Raw genomic sequence first — 14,886 nt, 5'->3', positions numbered from 1 at the left:
CCAAACAATCTCAGACTTGCCTCGCTAACTTTGTCTCCAAATAGCCTGACCTGAGCTGTCCCTCTGATATACTCATTTCTAATCTTGTCCATCCTTGTCACTCCCAGTGAAAATCTTCAACTCTGTCACCTCCAGCTTTGCAGGTTTCACTTCCACCTTGTAAACCTTCCCTTTCACTCTTGCTGTGATCCTGCTATCAGAAATGAACCCTGACACCTGTCTCCATCCATTCCACCCTGGCTCCACCCTCTTCCACACCTCTGTTGTGCACTGGATGGTTGATCCATTCTTCGCTTACTCTCATTTGCCAGATTCACTGTTGTTTTAATGGCATTTTCTTTTTCCAGTTTTTCTTCCTGGCTTCCGTTTGGATAGACATACTACATGCTTTCAACCTGCACTGTGTTTAACCTCTTAAAAATTTTCAAAGATAAAAGTTGTATTTTCTTTTGTAATATGAGCCACAATGTGCAACCAGCAGACATGTCCCTGTTTGTGTTTGGTCATATTCCACCATCACTACCTCTTTCATGTGAAAGCGTCACTGTGAGATTGGGAGTTGATGACTGCCTTTGTGTCATCGCTTAGCCTGATTGCTGTTGTTAGCCTCAGTAAAGCCATAGTGCTGGCCTCAGGTGTCTATACTCAGTAAACCACAGAACATAATACAGACGCTTGTCACTCACCAAATCCTAAGTTGAATTTTAGAGAAGAAACAGAAAAAAACAGAAGTAGGAGCATAACTACAAGTGGGAAAAAAAGGAGTTTTATTTATATTTTTATTTATTTTGCTATGGTAATTTGAGCTTTTAATGATTTCTTGATCTCTTTCCAAGGTAAAAACATTGTACAGCATCTTTAATGATCTTAAAAAACAAGAACTGGGTGCACGGGTTTGAATTTATTTTGGATTTTCACTAATCCTGAAGTATGTATATCCCCCACTAATATTAAGTTAAATGTCCCTTAGCAAGTTGCATCTCGAGCAAATGCTTCTGGCATTATTCTGGCTGGACATTTGATTACTCTTCTTAGGAGAATTGATAGAGTTCACTTAAATTGATTGGTTTCCTGGCTTTTAAGCATAGTCCACAAATTGTCAATAGAGCTGAGGCCCAGAAGCTTAATGTTATCCTGATTTTTCCATTCCAAAATGAATATTGATGTGTGTTTAGAATCACTGTTCTCTTGGAGCACCCTGCTGTATTCAAGTTTCAACCATGTAGCTGTTGATTTGAGGCGAAGTTGAAAAATAGGTAGTCCTCTCCTCCATTATTCCATCCACTTTGTGCAATGTACCAGTATCACTGGAAGCAAAACAGCCCCAGAGCATGATGCTACCACCACCACGCTTCACATTTGGTACAGCGGCTGTTAAGCAGGTTTGAAAACATCACCTTTACTCCTCTGAACGTATTTCTTGTCACTGTGGCCAAATAGTCCAATCTTGGTCTCGTCTGATCATGAAAAAACTTTTCTCCAGGAGGCATTTGGCTTTTCCATGTGGGCTCCAAATTTTAGGTCAAACTTGAACGTGTCGATTTTTGGAGCAGGATGTAGATGTAAAACTTGACTGTAGTTGTTTAGAAATTATTCCAAGACATATTCCCAACTTGTGCAAACCTACATTTCTCCTTTTTAGATATTCACTGAGTTCTTTGAACTTTTTAATTGTCCTGAGTATTGTTCCACACAGTGAGTGCTGTCAAATAAATCTCCAAAAGTCCAGATGAACAAAATCAACTTTTGGAGATTTACTTACCTGGATGATTGAGCATACATCAAGATGTCAAATAAATCCGTTTTATGCTGGCAAACAGAAACTACCAGTTATTACTAGTATCGTTAAAAGATTTGAGTGTATCTACATAATTGATCTTGTGTATACCATCCTATGTATAGTTGTTACTGTGTGTGGATTAGAGAAAACCCCAATTCCTGTTTTTTTTTAAGTTATTAAAGTCGTATGCTGTACAATCATTCCACCCTGGAAAAAGAAACAGCTCAAGAAATAATAAAAAGCCCCAAATTACCTTGACATTCATGACCACAATGAGCGAAGCAAACTTCTGACTTCTCTTCTCCTTCACTGTGATATAAATCCTCTAAGTTTTCTCTGCCCTCCCTGTTGTCTCTGCATCTGACTGCCGCTTTGCCTCATTTACTGGTGAAAAATTCTCAGTTCCAACTGAGCTGCCCCATTGAATGAGCATTTGATCAATGGCACAATGACAACACCACCTGTTTGAAAGAGCTCCAAAGCAGTCTTGACAGTCACGTCTCTAACATTTGCCACTAATGCCGTGATATTTTTTCCACAGGTTGGGAGCACCTTGGTTCTGTTCGCGTTTTCTTTTTAAGTAGCAGTCACTGGTCTTTACAGCCCCTGCTCTTTGTTGTTCTTTTTTGACTTTTCAAATCCTCCTTATCCCATTTAAAGGTTGTAATTTTGTCTTCACCTGCATCCATCTGGTAATAATCATGAAGAAAAACAAGATAAACAAAGAAAACGAGATAAATGCAGTGTAACACTACAGAATGGATTGTTGTTATCTATCCATTTGAATTGCACTAGTCTGGTTTTATTTCAGAGTCCCTGGGCTCCTGCAGGCTCATTTATAGGCGCACTACTTTCTCCTTTTCCCGCCCCTTTTCACACACCTCATACGAAGCTCCGATACTAGACAGGTGAGCTGAAATAATATGAATCCAGCTGGAAACAACACATTATGCTGCTGTAAGTGTAACAATAGCTTCCTTCTGGTTCGTACACCGTGCATAGTAGCACCTCTCTGGCTGAAGTGAACATGAAGGGAAGAAGGAAAGAAGCCGAAGCACATTCTCACCTGAGCCTTTCAGTCATGTCACGTCACTAACCCACAGTTTGAAGTTCAGCTTTAAAAAAAAAAGAAACACCCAAAGAAAAACTGCTGCTGTAGCATTACCTCCAAGTGCTGCTGCTTCGCTTTTATCCCTGCTTCCTGCTGCTGATGTCCACAGCAAAGTCAAAGCACACCTAATTTTTTTTTTCATGCAAATCTATTTCATTTAAATGTTTCACGGCAAACCGCGTCGTTATGTTCCAGGTCCAACCTGCAGGATAAACGAAATAATAACCCCCCCAAAAAAGGCATTTGTTTAATTCTTACTTTTGTTTTGTATGCAGACAATAATCTGGGATAGATCTGCATGTAAACTGTGTCATTACCACGAGCTTATAATGTGAATATTTTACTTTGTACTGAGTTATGCTGATTCTGTAATATCCAATTTGCTAGGTTGTTAGCTTTTTTCCCCCCACTTATGACTGATCAACAATCCAGATACTGGATCACTTCATACCTTAAAAAAAAGATACTCAGACTTTAGTGACGATCTCTTTTATTAGTAGTCAAAAGAGGCTACAGTATGTTAGCATCACCAGCAGTGATATGTTTCCATGCTGCATTCAGATTAGAGCATCGCAGATGAATGTTTTAAGGACAGTTTGAGATTAGAAAAAGAGGAAAGGCCACAGATTGGTCGAGTCAGCTCCAATTTTACATGCCAGTCTAGTCAAAATGGCTGTTTCTCCTTTGTTACTGACTGAATGAATGAAATGAAAACAGTTGATCCCAGATAACAGAAGCGCAGATTATATCTGCCAGTTCATGTTATATATGAATTGTACGGCTATCCAAGCAGAATAAAGCCAAACCCTAAGCCCTAAACATGAAACCCTCAAAGCAGTAATGTGAGTGTGCGAGTATAACATGGATCAAAATGGTATAAACGGGAACCTTATAGCCAGAATAGGTTTTCTATTATTGTGGCCTAGGGTCTGTTGGTTTTATATTTATGTCTGATCTGTTGTGTTCCAGGCTCCCACCTAATAGAGGAGACAAGAGTGAACTGTCATATAATGGATTTACTTGATTTAGTTGAAATATAATACGTTTTTAAAATACGTTTTTAAAATACGTTTTAAAAAAACGCATTGCGTTGACTTCTTGGGTGGCTGCTCCTCTCACTTGTTGGCTTTTCCTGTGAACTGTGAATAGTTCCCTAAGGTAAAGTCTGGAGAAACTGGGCTTAAGGATGGTGTGCATGGAGGAGTTAAAACGTGTACCAGTGAGCCCTCACACATTTAACACAAGCACAACTCAAAGGTTTGTGAGCATGGACGCTGGGATTGAGCCAAAGGTGTCATTTTTATGTGTACACTTCAAACTGGAAGTGCCAATGCTACAAAAGGAAAATCATTAAAGAATGTAGAAACTATGCTGTAGAGCTCTGCAATGTAGAAATACTGACTGATTGGAAAGTTTGAGTGAGTTTTAGATGAAAGACAAGTTGAAAGCTAAAGTTTTCAGCGCCTACCACACATTTTCCATCAGAGAAACTCTACTGAAGTAAGGTCACTTTGAGTTTATGTGGTCCAAGAAAGCTTTGGCTTCACTAATGTGCCCTACAGCCAAACTCTTTCCAAAGTTTACCTCTTTGATCAAACAAAACTAAACAGGGTCACATTTAGGCACTAACAGGCTCCACAATCACACCTCTGCCTCTGAGACTGGGAGACCCTGATGCTGTGCTGCACGTGGCCTCCAGATGCCACTCTGCTGCTCTGAGCCCCACAGGCCTGTCTCCTCTCTCTTCGCCAAACGTAAAAATGCTGCAGGTAGAAATCTGCTCAGTCGTCTTCTTTCTCAGCCACTTTCCTAGCCTCGGTATCTGGCTTTCTGTCAGCGGAGTTGGATTCAGCTCCTCCTCCTCCTCCTGCAGCACGGTTGCGGCTTCTTGCACCTGGCTGGTACAGCTGAATAGCAGGCCGGTCCTGATACAGACAAAGAACAGGCTCAGAAACACAACTGGATGAAATCGTGTGACGATTTAAGACCTACGGGCAGTTACCTTATTCCGTAGCCGCTCTCTTTTCCCACCCTCCTCCTTCTTGTTGTCTTTAGCAGGCTTCTCTGGCTTCTCAGTGTGTGGGGAATCTGGCATGTTTTCACCCTTCTTCTTCTCCAAGGCTTTATCTTTTTTAACCTCCTCCTCCCGCTTCTTGAAGGAGTTATCTCCATCCTGATGTTCCCTTCTTCTCCGACGTTCCTCATCCTGTCGCTTGAAGCGTTCCCTCTCTTTCTGCCGACGCTCCTTCTCGCGCTCTCGGTCACGGTCTCTGTCTCGATCCGTGTCACGCTCCCTGAACTCCTTCCGCCCATCTTCGTCCCCTCTGTGGGAAAAGCACAAGCTTGACTGAACCTATAAGGGACCATTTTCATTATATGAAAGTAAGTATTGAGCCACCTCTTAATTAAAATCAAGCAGCAATCCATGTAGTCTGCCTTTACAAACATTTATTTAAAAAAAACAAAACAAACAACACACACAACAACAACAACAGTCTTCCGGTGGAACTCCTACATTTTCCACAATCAACTGTAAGCAGTGCTATTGCAGAGTGGAAGTATTAAATAACCACATCAACTCAACCACAAAGTGACAGATCAGGTGAAGTCAGAGAGAGCTGAGGCTAGTAGAGTGTCAACAATGTTTTGCTGGCTCAATACCCACAGAGCTCAAACCTCCTCTGGCATTAACATCAACACAAAAACTGTGCACCGGGAGTTTGGTTGAATGGATTTCCATCATATTCCGGTATTAAATATAATGGGGTCAACCTAAAATAGCTTGTTCACTTGAGGGTTGAAGGTTAATGTATTTGGACAATTAAAAGAAGAGTGAAGAACTAACTTCCTTCCTCGATCCTCCTTGTGCTCGATGTTCTGACGTCTCTTATGATCAGAACCTCCCAAAGATCTGTCCTCTTTATTTGGCTTCTCTGGTTTCTTGGACTTCTCTTTTGGCTTCTCCGGGTTGCCTTCATCTCCTCTCTCTGGCTTCTTCAGGAGCTACAATAGAAAAAGTAAACACACATTAACTACTGAAAGTTGGACACAGTTTCGAACTTAATTCTTTCAACTACTGCACACACACCTTTATCTTTGGCTCGTCTTTAGCTTGGTCTTTGTCCTTCTCCAGCGGTTTCTCAAGCTTCTTCATCTTCTCTGCCTCTTTGCGTTTCCTCCTCTCCTCCTCCCTCCACTTACGACGCTCCTCATCGCGCAGACGTTTGCGCTCGAGTTCCCTCCTTCTTCGCTCTTCTTTCTTCTCCTCCCTGAGTCTCTGAAGAACATTAAAACAAAATGTGTGAGGCCAGCCTTCAGCAATGTATACACATCTCGACTTGAACTTATTTACCTGTTTATTCTTCAGGAAGTCCAGCAGAGGAGTTGTTTTTTTAGCTTGAACAAAGGAAATGATAAAAATTATTCATTCTGCAGTGCATTTGTTTGAAAACTATCAGTATTTGACTGCGAAACATACCAACAAGTTCCTTTGATTTAGCCTCAATCTCCTCCAACAGGATCTCAGGTGTAGACGTTAGCTTCTCGTCGTCCCCGTTGTAATATTCAAGGAACTTTTTGTAATCTGGATCTTAAAGTCAAATGAAACACAAATAAACACATTAATGATTATAGCAAGACTACTTTTTCTGTATCTTTATATGTGTTCCTAAATTGCACTTAAAGTGGACCTATAATGCTTTTCCTTATTTTCTGACATGCTGTTTTACAGTAGATGAATTGTATTTATCAAAGGGTGAATACATTTACCTTCGACAATTGTTCCACACTTTGCATCCTTTTTTTTACTTCTTTTCTTGGCAGTTTTTTGAAAAGGTGAAAACTCCACAATGGCAGGATACTCCTGACCTGTTCGTAAACATCATGTGGAAAAAGATGAAACTTCGGGTCCTTCCTACGGAAATCTTTAAATCAGTTTAGTAACTTCTTCCCTATATATACCTCTGCTGTCAATGAATACATATCCATCAAAGCGATCTCTGAAGAGGACTATATCCTCTTGGTTTTTGAAGTTGATATAAGCCCTTGCAAAGAGGTGAGGGTAAAGGCTGAAAGAGGAAAACACATGTGTCACACATATACGAGTATATTTATCTTTTGTTAACAGTGAGGGAATCTTTACAGATAAACTCACCTCGTGTCGTTAGAGAAGAACTCCAAATAGTCCACCTCTGGGAGCGGTTGCAGTTGCTCCTCCAGCTCCTCTTTGGTGAGACTTGGTGGTAGTCGTCTGATCACAATCTATTTTTTATTTGTTTTTAAATCATAGGTGAAGTTATTATCCGGAGAACAAAGTTGGGGCTGATAAACAGATTTCTTAAGTTCACGCGCACTGTATCATTATACACGTGAAAGATGATAAAACACTACAACATAAAAATATTGCAATTTTATAAACCTGGCGGTTTATAGCAACATGAGCTAACGCAGCTAGCAAGTTTTACCTTTGTCATGGCCTCCTTCTTTTCCTTGGACTTCTCCGTCTTTTCTACATCTTCACACTTTATCTCCGCCCTTTTCTCTTTCGGTCGATTGTTTTCTTTGTCTTCCTTCATTGCAGCAAACTTTACTTAATCCGGGACTTGGGTCTCATCTCATTCAGCTGACTTGTTTACCTTTCAGCGAGTTAGCCTCTGCTAGTGAACGAAGTAACTAGAACTTCCTCACTGACGGTTAGCGCTGCGCTTCAGTATCAGCGCCGGAGTGGGGCGCTGTACATGAACTCAATTGTGCCTAGGCAATTAATTTAAAAACTAAAATAGATTTTGTGTTGTTTTATTTACATTCTTAATTAGTTTGTCCGTGAAAGGAATTATTCGGAAAGGTTACTTAATGCTGTTAGAAAGAAATAATGCTAGCATGAGCCAAAAAGAGCTTCCGCCTTTCAGATACACTTCAATTTAAAAGCTCACTCGGTTGAGTTCGTGGGTTTTTTTTGTTTGTTTGTTTGTTTGTTTTAACAACGTCGTGTTTGGGGATTTCTAGACAAAAAACAAAACAAAACAAACGAACAAAAGGAAATTAAATAAATCAGGATTTTTTTTAAAAACGATTGCATAATTCAAAATTTCGTGCTTTTAAGTCGATTTTTTTTTTTTTTTTTTTTGGGGGGGGGAGACTAACTCTAAACTCAATTTTTTGAGATAATAAAGAAATAGCGAAACGTTGACCTATAGATAGCTAAACAAACGTTTGTACGTTTTTTTCCAATGACAAGTGTCCATAAAAAACAATTAACATATAATTTGAATTATTATAGAATTTTTACCACTATTTCTCCTCCCCACATATCCATGTCCGATTGGTTTCGTCTTTTGACAGTAAAAGGATAATTTAATCAAGTAATCATCGATTTAAAATTACAATCAAAATTAGTTGTTGAATTGAAGAGTTTTATCTTGAAATTCTTCAACAGGAAGTTCTTCTCTTGTCCTGGAAGAGGAACGTAGGTCGTGCTGACGGTCGACATTTTGCTACTTTCTGGGATAAATAAACAGCGTTAGGTAGGTTTTGGGGCAACTTTGTTGTCCCCTGACAGTTAGGCGCTGTAATCATGTGGTATGAAATTCTGCCCGGACTCGGCATCATGGCCGTGTGTCTGATCATTCCCGGTGTCACCACCGCGCAGATCCACAAGTTCACTAACGGAGGAAAGGTGAGGACGCAGGCGCTGCCAGCAGATTCTCGTGTTGTGTACCAGACTGCTGGATTATAAAGAGTGTGTTTTTCCCCCGCAGGAGAAAAGGATTGCTCGGGTTCCGTGGCAGTGGTATCTCATGGACAGAGACAAGCGAGTGTCAGGAACCGGACGCTACTTTGACTCCAAGGTTAGCTTCCCTCTGCCCATAATAACTAAAAGTAATGCTAATGAATAGCAAAGTGTCCAACTTGCAGCCTTCCCCTGAGACTACAACTACATATAAATATAAAAAATAGCTTAAACCACCCGACAGTAGTGTGCACAGTTTCATAAAAAGCAGTATGTGCAAATACGGTGCACTTCCAAAACCCTAGGTTTGTTTCAGTTAGTCATTTCATGGAGGCACTCTTGGTAGCACATTTGCAGGATCTGGGGTGCATCTATACATAGGTGCATTTTCAAATGGCTATAACTTCATCACAGAAATAATTTTTATCCAATTGTCTCCTATAATGATACTTTAACCTAAACTATATAATTATGCAAACTTATCATCCCGTATGCTCTCTGCTAAATAACCAGATGCCATACTATAGCCTCATATAGTACCACACGGTGGTCTTCTTTGTTCTCGGTCATCAGGTATCACCAAAATCCATCAACTTTGTAAAATACTGAGGATTTACAGGCAGCGATGGGGGTGTTAGTCATGTGTAGAGCATAAAAGGAGACTTAAAAAGTCCACAAAACGAGTTATTAGCTTAACTGAACACAATGGCTGCTCATGTATAACTACTTTTAATCCTTATTTGTTTCTCTTTTTCTCACCAGGGACTTGAGAACATCCACTGACGAGGAACCCGGAGAGACCCAGGAGAAGAAAGTTCTTTGTTGTACATTAAAAGATTATATTTAACATTCAGTTATTTGTGTTTTTCAGTCTTTTAAGATGGGTGATTAAACTCTTCCACACACTGGGAATCTTGTGAGGCATCTTATATTGATTTCTACCAGTAACAGAAGGAGAAGGAGTGCAGTTATGATTATTTATTTATTTTTTTATATCTGTTTAAATGTTGACAGGTTTACTGGACTTGAGATGTATAACAGTACCTGCTGTTATCATTTAGCTGTAATACAATTCCTGCAGCATCACATTAACTGTAACTAACTTTATTGTTCTGAGTGGCTTCAACAAATAACTGTTATACAAAACAAAAAGACGTGATCTTAATCCATACATTTTTTCAATACAGTTCATTAATTTCTTTCAGTTTTTTACAAATTTAAAAAAAAAAAAAAAACTTCTATTACTGTCCTCCTTGTGCTTACAAAAATATTCATATAAACAAGCAATAATGAAAAAAAAAAAAACCATCAAAAATCTCTTGTAAGAAAAAAATACAATAATTCTGTATTTGCAATTTTTAGAAATTGCACCAGTAAAAAACATCTTAGAAGTCATACGACTTTCAACTCGTAAATAAATAAAGGTTTTAAAAAACAGATGAAGTAAACGTACATTGACTACTGATGTACTATAATGACGTTAAAGAAGCTGAAACAATTACATTCGCTGTGGGATTGTTTTGATAAGCAATGTCACAAGATTTATTTCCATCCAGTTTTGCATTCATTTTTCACCAAGAACTTGCATTGATGATGGTAGATTGTGACTGCTGCGCTAACCCTTCTCCAGCACATCCCAAAGATTCTCAAGGAGGTTAAGGTCTGGAGTGGCCAATCCATGTGTGAAAATGATGTCTCATGCTCCCAGAACCACTAATTCACTATTTAAGCCAGATGAATCCCGGCATTGTCATCTTGGAATATCCACGTGCTATCAGAAGAAAAAAACCATTGATGGAATAACCTGGTCATTCAGTATAGTCAGGTAGTCAGCTGACCTCATTCTTGGAGAACATACTGCTGCTGAACCTAGACCTGACCAACTGAAGCAACCCCAGACCATAATACTGCCCCCACAGGCTTGTACAGTAGGCACTAGGCATGATGGGTGCATCACTTCATCTGCCTCTCTTCTTACCCTGACACACTCTGGAACAGGATAAATCTGGACCATGTGACCTTCTTCCATTGCTCCAGAGTCCAATCTTTATGCTCCCTAGCAAATTGAAACCCTTTTTTCCAGTTTGCCTGACTAGTGGCTTTCTTATGGCTACACAGCTGTTCAGTCCCAATCCCTTGAGTTCTCTTCGCATTGTGCGTGTGGAAATGCTATTAAACATAGCCCTGAGTTCTACTGTTGTTTTTCTTTGATTCGATTTCATCAAACGTTTAAAGGTTTAAGTGATCTTTTTTTTTTTTTTTTTTGGCCAGGCAGTGTATATCTGATATATATTATTTTGAAATGAAAACGAAAGTGCTTGGAACAAAGAAGTAGACTTTTGCTTTAGACTGTGGTCTTGGAGTGGCTGTAAAATTGATTTGGCTGTACTTTACAACACAGCTCAAACTTTTTTTTAAGTACTGAAATTTTCATGTGGTTCCTTTCTGTTCTTAAGAAGCTATTTGCTCAGATATTTGCTCAAAAATAATGGCAAATATTTATTTTAAATATTCAGAGTTTGAAGGTAACATTTTTGCCAAGCTTTCTTAAATATGCTACAATTAACTCTTCACAAAAAAAAAGATCAGTTACTTAGTTTTAAAAGAAAAAGGCCTTATTTAAGTGGTTCACTCAGTCTGAGGACCTCCTGCACTTTAAAAAACAATAATACTACAAACTGCTCTTTTTTTTTCTAAATTGTTTTCTACTCTTGATGCATTTATCACTTATAGTAGAACTCCTGGCAAAAACAGTAAGAAATATTAAAATGGAAACAAGATATGATAGTGAAAATTTATTTAACATTCTGGTTGGGAGCATTTGAAAACATTTACAAGAGATTGATAAAAAAGGGAAGGAGAATACAACTGAAAACTTCTCAGACACATTTTTTACAGTTAAAACACTTCTGCACTGTACACTCAGTTCAAACTGACAGGAAAAAAAAGCTTTACACCTCATGTCACCAAACAAAGAGTAAAGGTTCCAATAACAGGAGACAAACTGGTCGTTCACTTCTCCTCCTTGCCTTTGGTTTTCCTGTACACCATCTCCCTGAAGCTCGACAGGATCTTGCTCTCTCTCTTTCTCCTCTCCTCCTGGTTGAACGATGCCAGGGCTCTCTTTTCGTCTGCGCTGTAGATCTGGTTTTCCTTTCTCAGACGCACGGCCTCCATACGACGATGTCTGCGGGGCGAAAAATTTGTCAGTATTACAGGAAGAAAAGCTGAACACGCTCCTGGATCTGTTCAACTCAACCCAGCCTAGAGCACAAGCTAAAGCAAATGTTACAATGTGCAGAGATTAGTAAAGAAATTAAACAACATTTAAAGCAATCAGCTCTTTTCCCCTCAGGGAAAAACAAGTATGTTTCTGTAAAAGATAAGATATAATGCAGATTGTGGAATATCTGTTGATAGAAAAACCTGATCGTTCAGTATATTCAGGGAGTCAGCTGACCTAATTTTTTATGAAAAATTTCCATTTTCTAAACATTACGTACCTGCTGCCACTCATGACGTAACCAGACTTCTCGAAGTTTGCGATCTCATCGCTGGTGAGACCAATCTCTCCTCTTCTTGGGATACGTTTGCCAGCTTTCACGTACTCTGCCATGGCAGCACCTTCACCTGGCAACAGGGCATGACCGAAACTGGAGGAAGGAGGAAAAAAAAGAAAAAGAAGCTTTTATCAAAAATTCTGCCAAACGATTTAGACAAGTTGTGTGGTGGAAATGTTTTACAGAGTCTGTCTTATTTTGTCACATCTGATAAACTGAATCACGGTGATTTCTATTTTTTTATAGCCTAAATAAAACTGAAAGACCCAATCAATTATCAGCAATCTTCAATAAAGTCAACTCTACTATCACTTTTTTTTTTTTTTTTTAAATCCCAGTCTTCAAGCTCACCATTTACGTAACCTCTGTTATTTTTTCTGTTTTCAGACATTTAATCAGTTTTCTGTACTGTGCTGTACAGATATACTCCACTGTAAACAGCAGTTGTTTTTGGGAATTCAACACAAACTACATTAGGGTTAGATGCTTTTCCCTTTAAGTTTGTTAATGCAGGAATTAACCCCGAACAGAGACTCACTCCAAAGGTCGATCGTTCTGAGACATGTGAGTGAGAGGAGCTTCGGGGCCGACCACATGCTCATCCATGGAGGTTTTCTCCACCCACATCACCCCATTGGGATCTTCCTCCTCTTCGTCCTCTGAGGCCTCGCTGCTGGAGTCGCTGCTGGACTCCTTCCGGCTTTTCTTCGCCTTCTTCTTCTTGGACTTCTTAGACCTAACGGGAAACAGGATGCTTGGTTAGTCAAATGGGCTGTTACCACGTCAACAGAGCTGATGCACAGCTTCATATCAGAACTTACTTTTTGCTCTTCTTTTTCTTTTTCTTCTTCTTTATTTCTTCTTCTGAAACACAAAAGCAAGACAGTTAAACTGATGAATCTGATTAGAGAAAAAACAAAACAAAAAAAAGGGTGCTTTTCGTTCATCTTACCATCCGAATCTGATTCAAGCTCACTGTCCTCGGAGTGCTTTTTGTTCTTTCTCTTCTTGGACTTCTTCTTTTTTTTCTTTTTCTTCTTCTTCTCTTCTGATAATAACAGACAGGATGGGTTTGTTATAAATTCACAGAAAATGTTGCATTGCTGTAATTCATGTGTGTCCACACTCTGTGTACCTTCTGTGCTTGATTCTGAACTGCTGTTTTTCTCATCTTCTTCAACTGGTGTGAACTCATCGGAGCTGATGGAGGTGAAAAAAATACAGAAAAGAATTTTTGATACCTGAAAATAAGACAGAACAACGCCTGATGTCTCTGCCAGGGTGCCAACAGGTATGACGCATCAAGACCTTTTAAATAACTGCTTAAATAAAATTTAACAGGAAAAGTAAGATTTTAAAGGTGGAAAAATTGGTTAAAACGAAGTCATTGCGAAATAGAAACTCTTACGGTGATGAGACTAAAAACATCTAAGACCAAGACACACAGAATTTAAGACAGTTTTAATTAAAAAAAACTTTTACAAATAAATGCAGTTTTAAAGACGTGTCTCCACAAACCCAACACAAAATTAACAGTATGTTCCTCACTTACTCTGGCTCTTTCACTCTGGGTGAATATCCCCAAACTTCAGGACAACCCAGCTCGCCGATCCTCTCCCTCTCCTGCAGACGCCTAAAACATAAGTTTGCAAAAACATGTTTTTAACTGAAATGTTAGATTAGCAGCAAATCAAAAGAGGACAGCTTCCATCTGTTTGGTTTTTGGTAACAGATACATTGAAGGGGCTCTTCAATGTATCTGTCCACCTCCAGCGGACTGTTCATCTGAAGTGGTGGCACGTCATAAAATGCATCAATAGGCTCGTGTACCTGAGGACTGATTTGTATTATGGGAATTGCAGGGTTCAGGCTTTGATAGCTTTTCACAGTGATGTTGGACTTTTCATACCTGGCGATAAAAGCCTCTTGTCTCTGCCGCTGAGCGTCGTCCCTCTGCTGCTCGTAGTAATAATCATCTTTGAGGCCGCCGTGTTTTCCCGGAGGCTCGGACCAGTGGTTGCTGTGGTTGTGGCTGCTGTTGTTGTTGTTGTTATGGCGCTCCCTGGATCGGGACCTTGATCTTGATCTGGATCTGGAGCGGCTACGATGAGGACTTCCTATGCGGATCCGTCTAATGTTTCTGGCCTCTTTGAATCGACGCTCCCGTTCCTCTCGCTCCCTCTCACGGTTGCGTGGCTTAGGGAGTTTGGGTCCGAAGCTGTCGGGAGACAAGCTCCGGTCGCGGCTGTCGCTGCGATGGCGACTGCCGCTGCGATGGCGACTGCGGGAGCGGGTCCGAGGTCTACGGGCCCGAGGACTGCGTGGCTCCCCACCGCCGTCAGAGCTCGATCGATCCGACAGAGGCATGCCCTCTGACCGTGAGAGACTCACTACAGCACGGGGTAAAAAGTAATTAATTTCAATCAGTATCTAAGGGAAGATTTAAAAGATGTCGCACACAGTTTATCTTCTTCTCCCTACGCAGAGAGAGCGTTTAATAACAGGAAGTACTGGTTGGTCCGTCCCAAAAAAGAATCCGACGTCACATGTCATAGAGAACAGTTCCCAACATATTGATATAACTCAATTTTCTTGCATTAAAATAATGTAAAAAAGAAAAATTCCTCAAAACTTGCAGAATTACTAGCAATATGTATGGAATAAGTCCTAGTAAAACCAGTCAGATTAATTTAGGATATTTATCTAT

The 14,886-nt window shown here is 39.9% G+C and overlaps 3 protein-coding genes across 4 annotated transcripts; 1 reads left to right on the top strand and 2 right to left on the bottom strand.

The window, feature by feature from the left end:
• Window positions 1-3,364: 3,364 nt before the first annotated feature.
• On the bottom strand, window positions 3,365-7,737 carry upf3b (UPF3B regulator of nonsense mediated mRNA decay). The gene is made up of 10 exons (XM_084951217.1): window positions 7,355-7,737; window positions 7,045-7,151; window positions 6,852-6,958; window positions 6,660-6,758; window positions 6,370-6,480; window positions 6,244-6,287; window positions 5,980-6,168; window positions 5,737-5,894; window positions 4,894-5,215; window positions 3,365-4,816 (listed from the first exon to the last, which is right to left on the bottom strand). Exons 1-10 carry the CDS (start codon window positions 7,463-7,465, stop codon window positions 4,673-4,675), a joined length of 1,392 nt encoding a protein of 463 aa, XP_084807343.1. The 5' UTR covers window positions 7,466-7,737; the 3' UTR covers window positions 3,365-4,672.
• A 594-nt stretch (window positions 7,738-8,331) lies between these two features.
• On the top strand, window positions 8,332-9,531 carry ndufa1 (NADH:ubiquinone oxidoreductase subunit A1). The gene is made up of 3 exons (XM_084951205.1): window positions 8,332-8,565; window positions 8,648-8,737; window positions 9,382-9,531. The coding sequence occupies exons 1-3, from the start codon at window positions 8,464-8,466 to the stop codon at window positions 9,400-9,402; spliced, it is 213 nt and encodes a 70-aa protein (XP_084807331.1). The 5' UTR covers window positions 8,332-8,463; the 3' UTR covers window positions 9,403-9,531.
• Window positions 9,532-11,399: 1,868 nt separating this feature from the next.
• On the bottom strand, window positions 11,400-14,715 carry nkap (NFKB activating protein). 2 transcript variants are annotated; one of them, XM_084951117.1, is made up of 8 exons: window positions 14,089-14,715; window positions 13,732-13,812; window positions 13,315-13,379; window positions 13,132-13,227; window positions 13,001-13,043; window positions 12,718-12,915; window positions 12,123-12,272; window positions 11,400-11,806 (listed from the first exon to the last, which is right to left on the bottom strand). In XM_084951117.1, exons 1-8 carry the CDS (start codon window positions 14,544-14,546, stop codon window positions 11,632-11,634), a joined length of 1,266 nt encoding a protein of 421 aa, XP_084807243.1. In that variant the 5' UTR covers window positions 14,547-14,715; the 3' UTR covers window positions 11,400-11,631. The 2 variants fall into 2 exon arrangements, with proteins under 2 accessions (XP_084807243.1, XP_084807252.1); XM_084951126.1 differs by having other exon boundaries at window positions 13,001-13,040.
• Window positions 14,716-14,886: the final 171 nt, after the last annotated feature.

The sequence above is a fragment of the Perissodus microlepis genome, chromosome 2 (assembly GCF_051167445.1).
Source record: "Perissodus microlepis isolate ML-2025 ecotype Zambia chromosome 2, ASM5116744v1, whole genome shotgun sequence".
NCBI lineage: Eukaryota > Metazoa > Chordata > Actinopteri > Cichliformes > Cichlidae > Perissodus > Perissodus microlepis.
The sequence above is the reverse complement of the archived record's forward strand: the minus strand, read 5'-3'. Positions and strand labels throughout refer to the sequence as shown.

Bases quoted from the DNA above. Each gene is read 5' to 3' on its own strand.
- nkap (XM_084951117.1), bottom strand. From the start codon at position 14,546: ATGCCTCTGTCGGATCGATCGAGCTCTGACGGCGGTGGGGAGCCACGC. The intron at 13,380-13,731 runs GTAAGTGAGGAA...CACCTCCATCAG, and splicing joins CCCAGAGTGAAAGAGCCAGA to CTCCGATGAGTTCACACCAG. The intron at 12,273-12,717 runs GTGAGTCTCTGT...TCCTTCCTCCAG, and splicing joins CAGAACGATCGACCTTTGGA to TTTCGGTCATGCCCTGTTGC.
- ndufa1 (XM_084951205.1), top strand. From the start codon at position 8,464: ATGTGGTATGAAATTCTGCCCGGACTCGGCATCATGGCCGTGTGTCTG. The intron at 8,566-8,647 runs GTGAGGACGCAG...TTTCCCCCGCAG, and splicing joins AGTTCACTAACGGAGGAAAG to GAGAAAAGGATTGCTCGGGT. The intron at 8,738-9,381 runs GTTAGCTTCCCT...TTTTCTCACCAG, and splicing joins GACGCTACTTTGACTCCAAG to GGACTTGAGAACATCCACTG.
- upf3b (XM_084951217.1), bottom strand. From the start codon at position 7,465: ATGAAGGAAGACAAAGAAAACAATCGACCGAAAGAGAAAAGGGCGGAG. The intron at 6,288-6,369 runs GTATGTTTCGCA...CCTTTGTTCAAG, and splicing joins TAAATCAAAGGAACTTGTTG to CTAAAAAAACAACTCCTCTG. The intron at 5,216-5,736 runs GTTAGTTCTTCA...CTTTTCCCACAG, and splicing joins AAGGAGGATCGAGGAAGGAA to AGGGGACGAAGATGGGCGGA.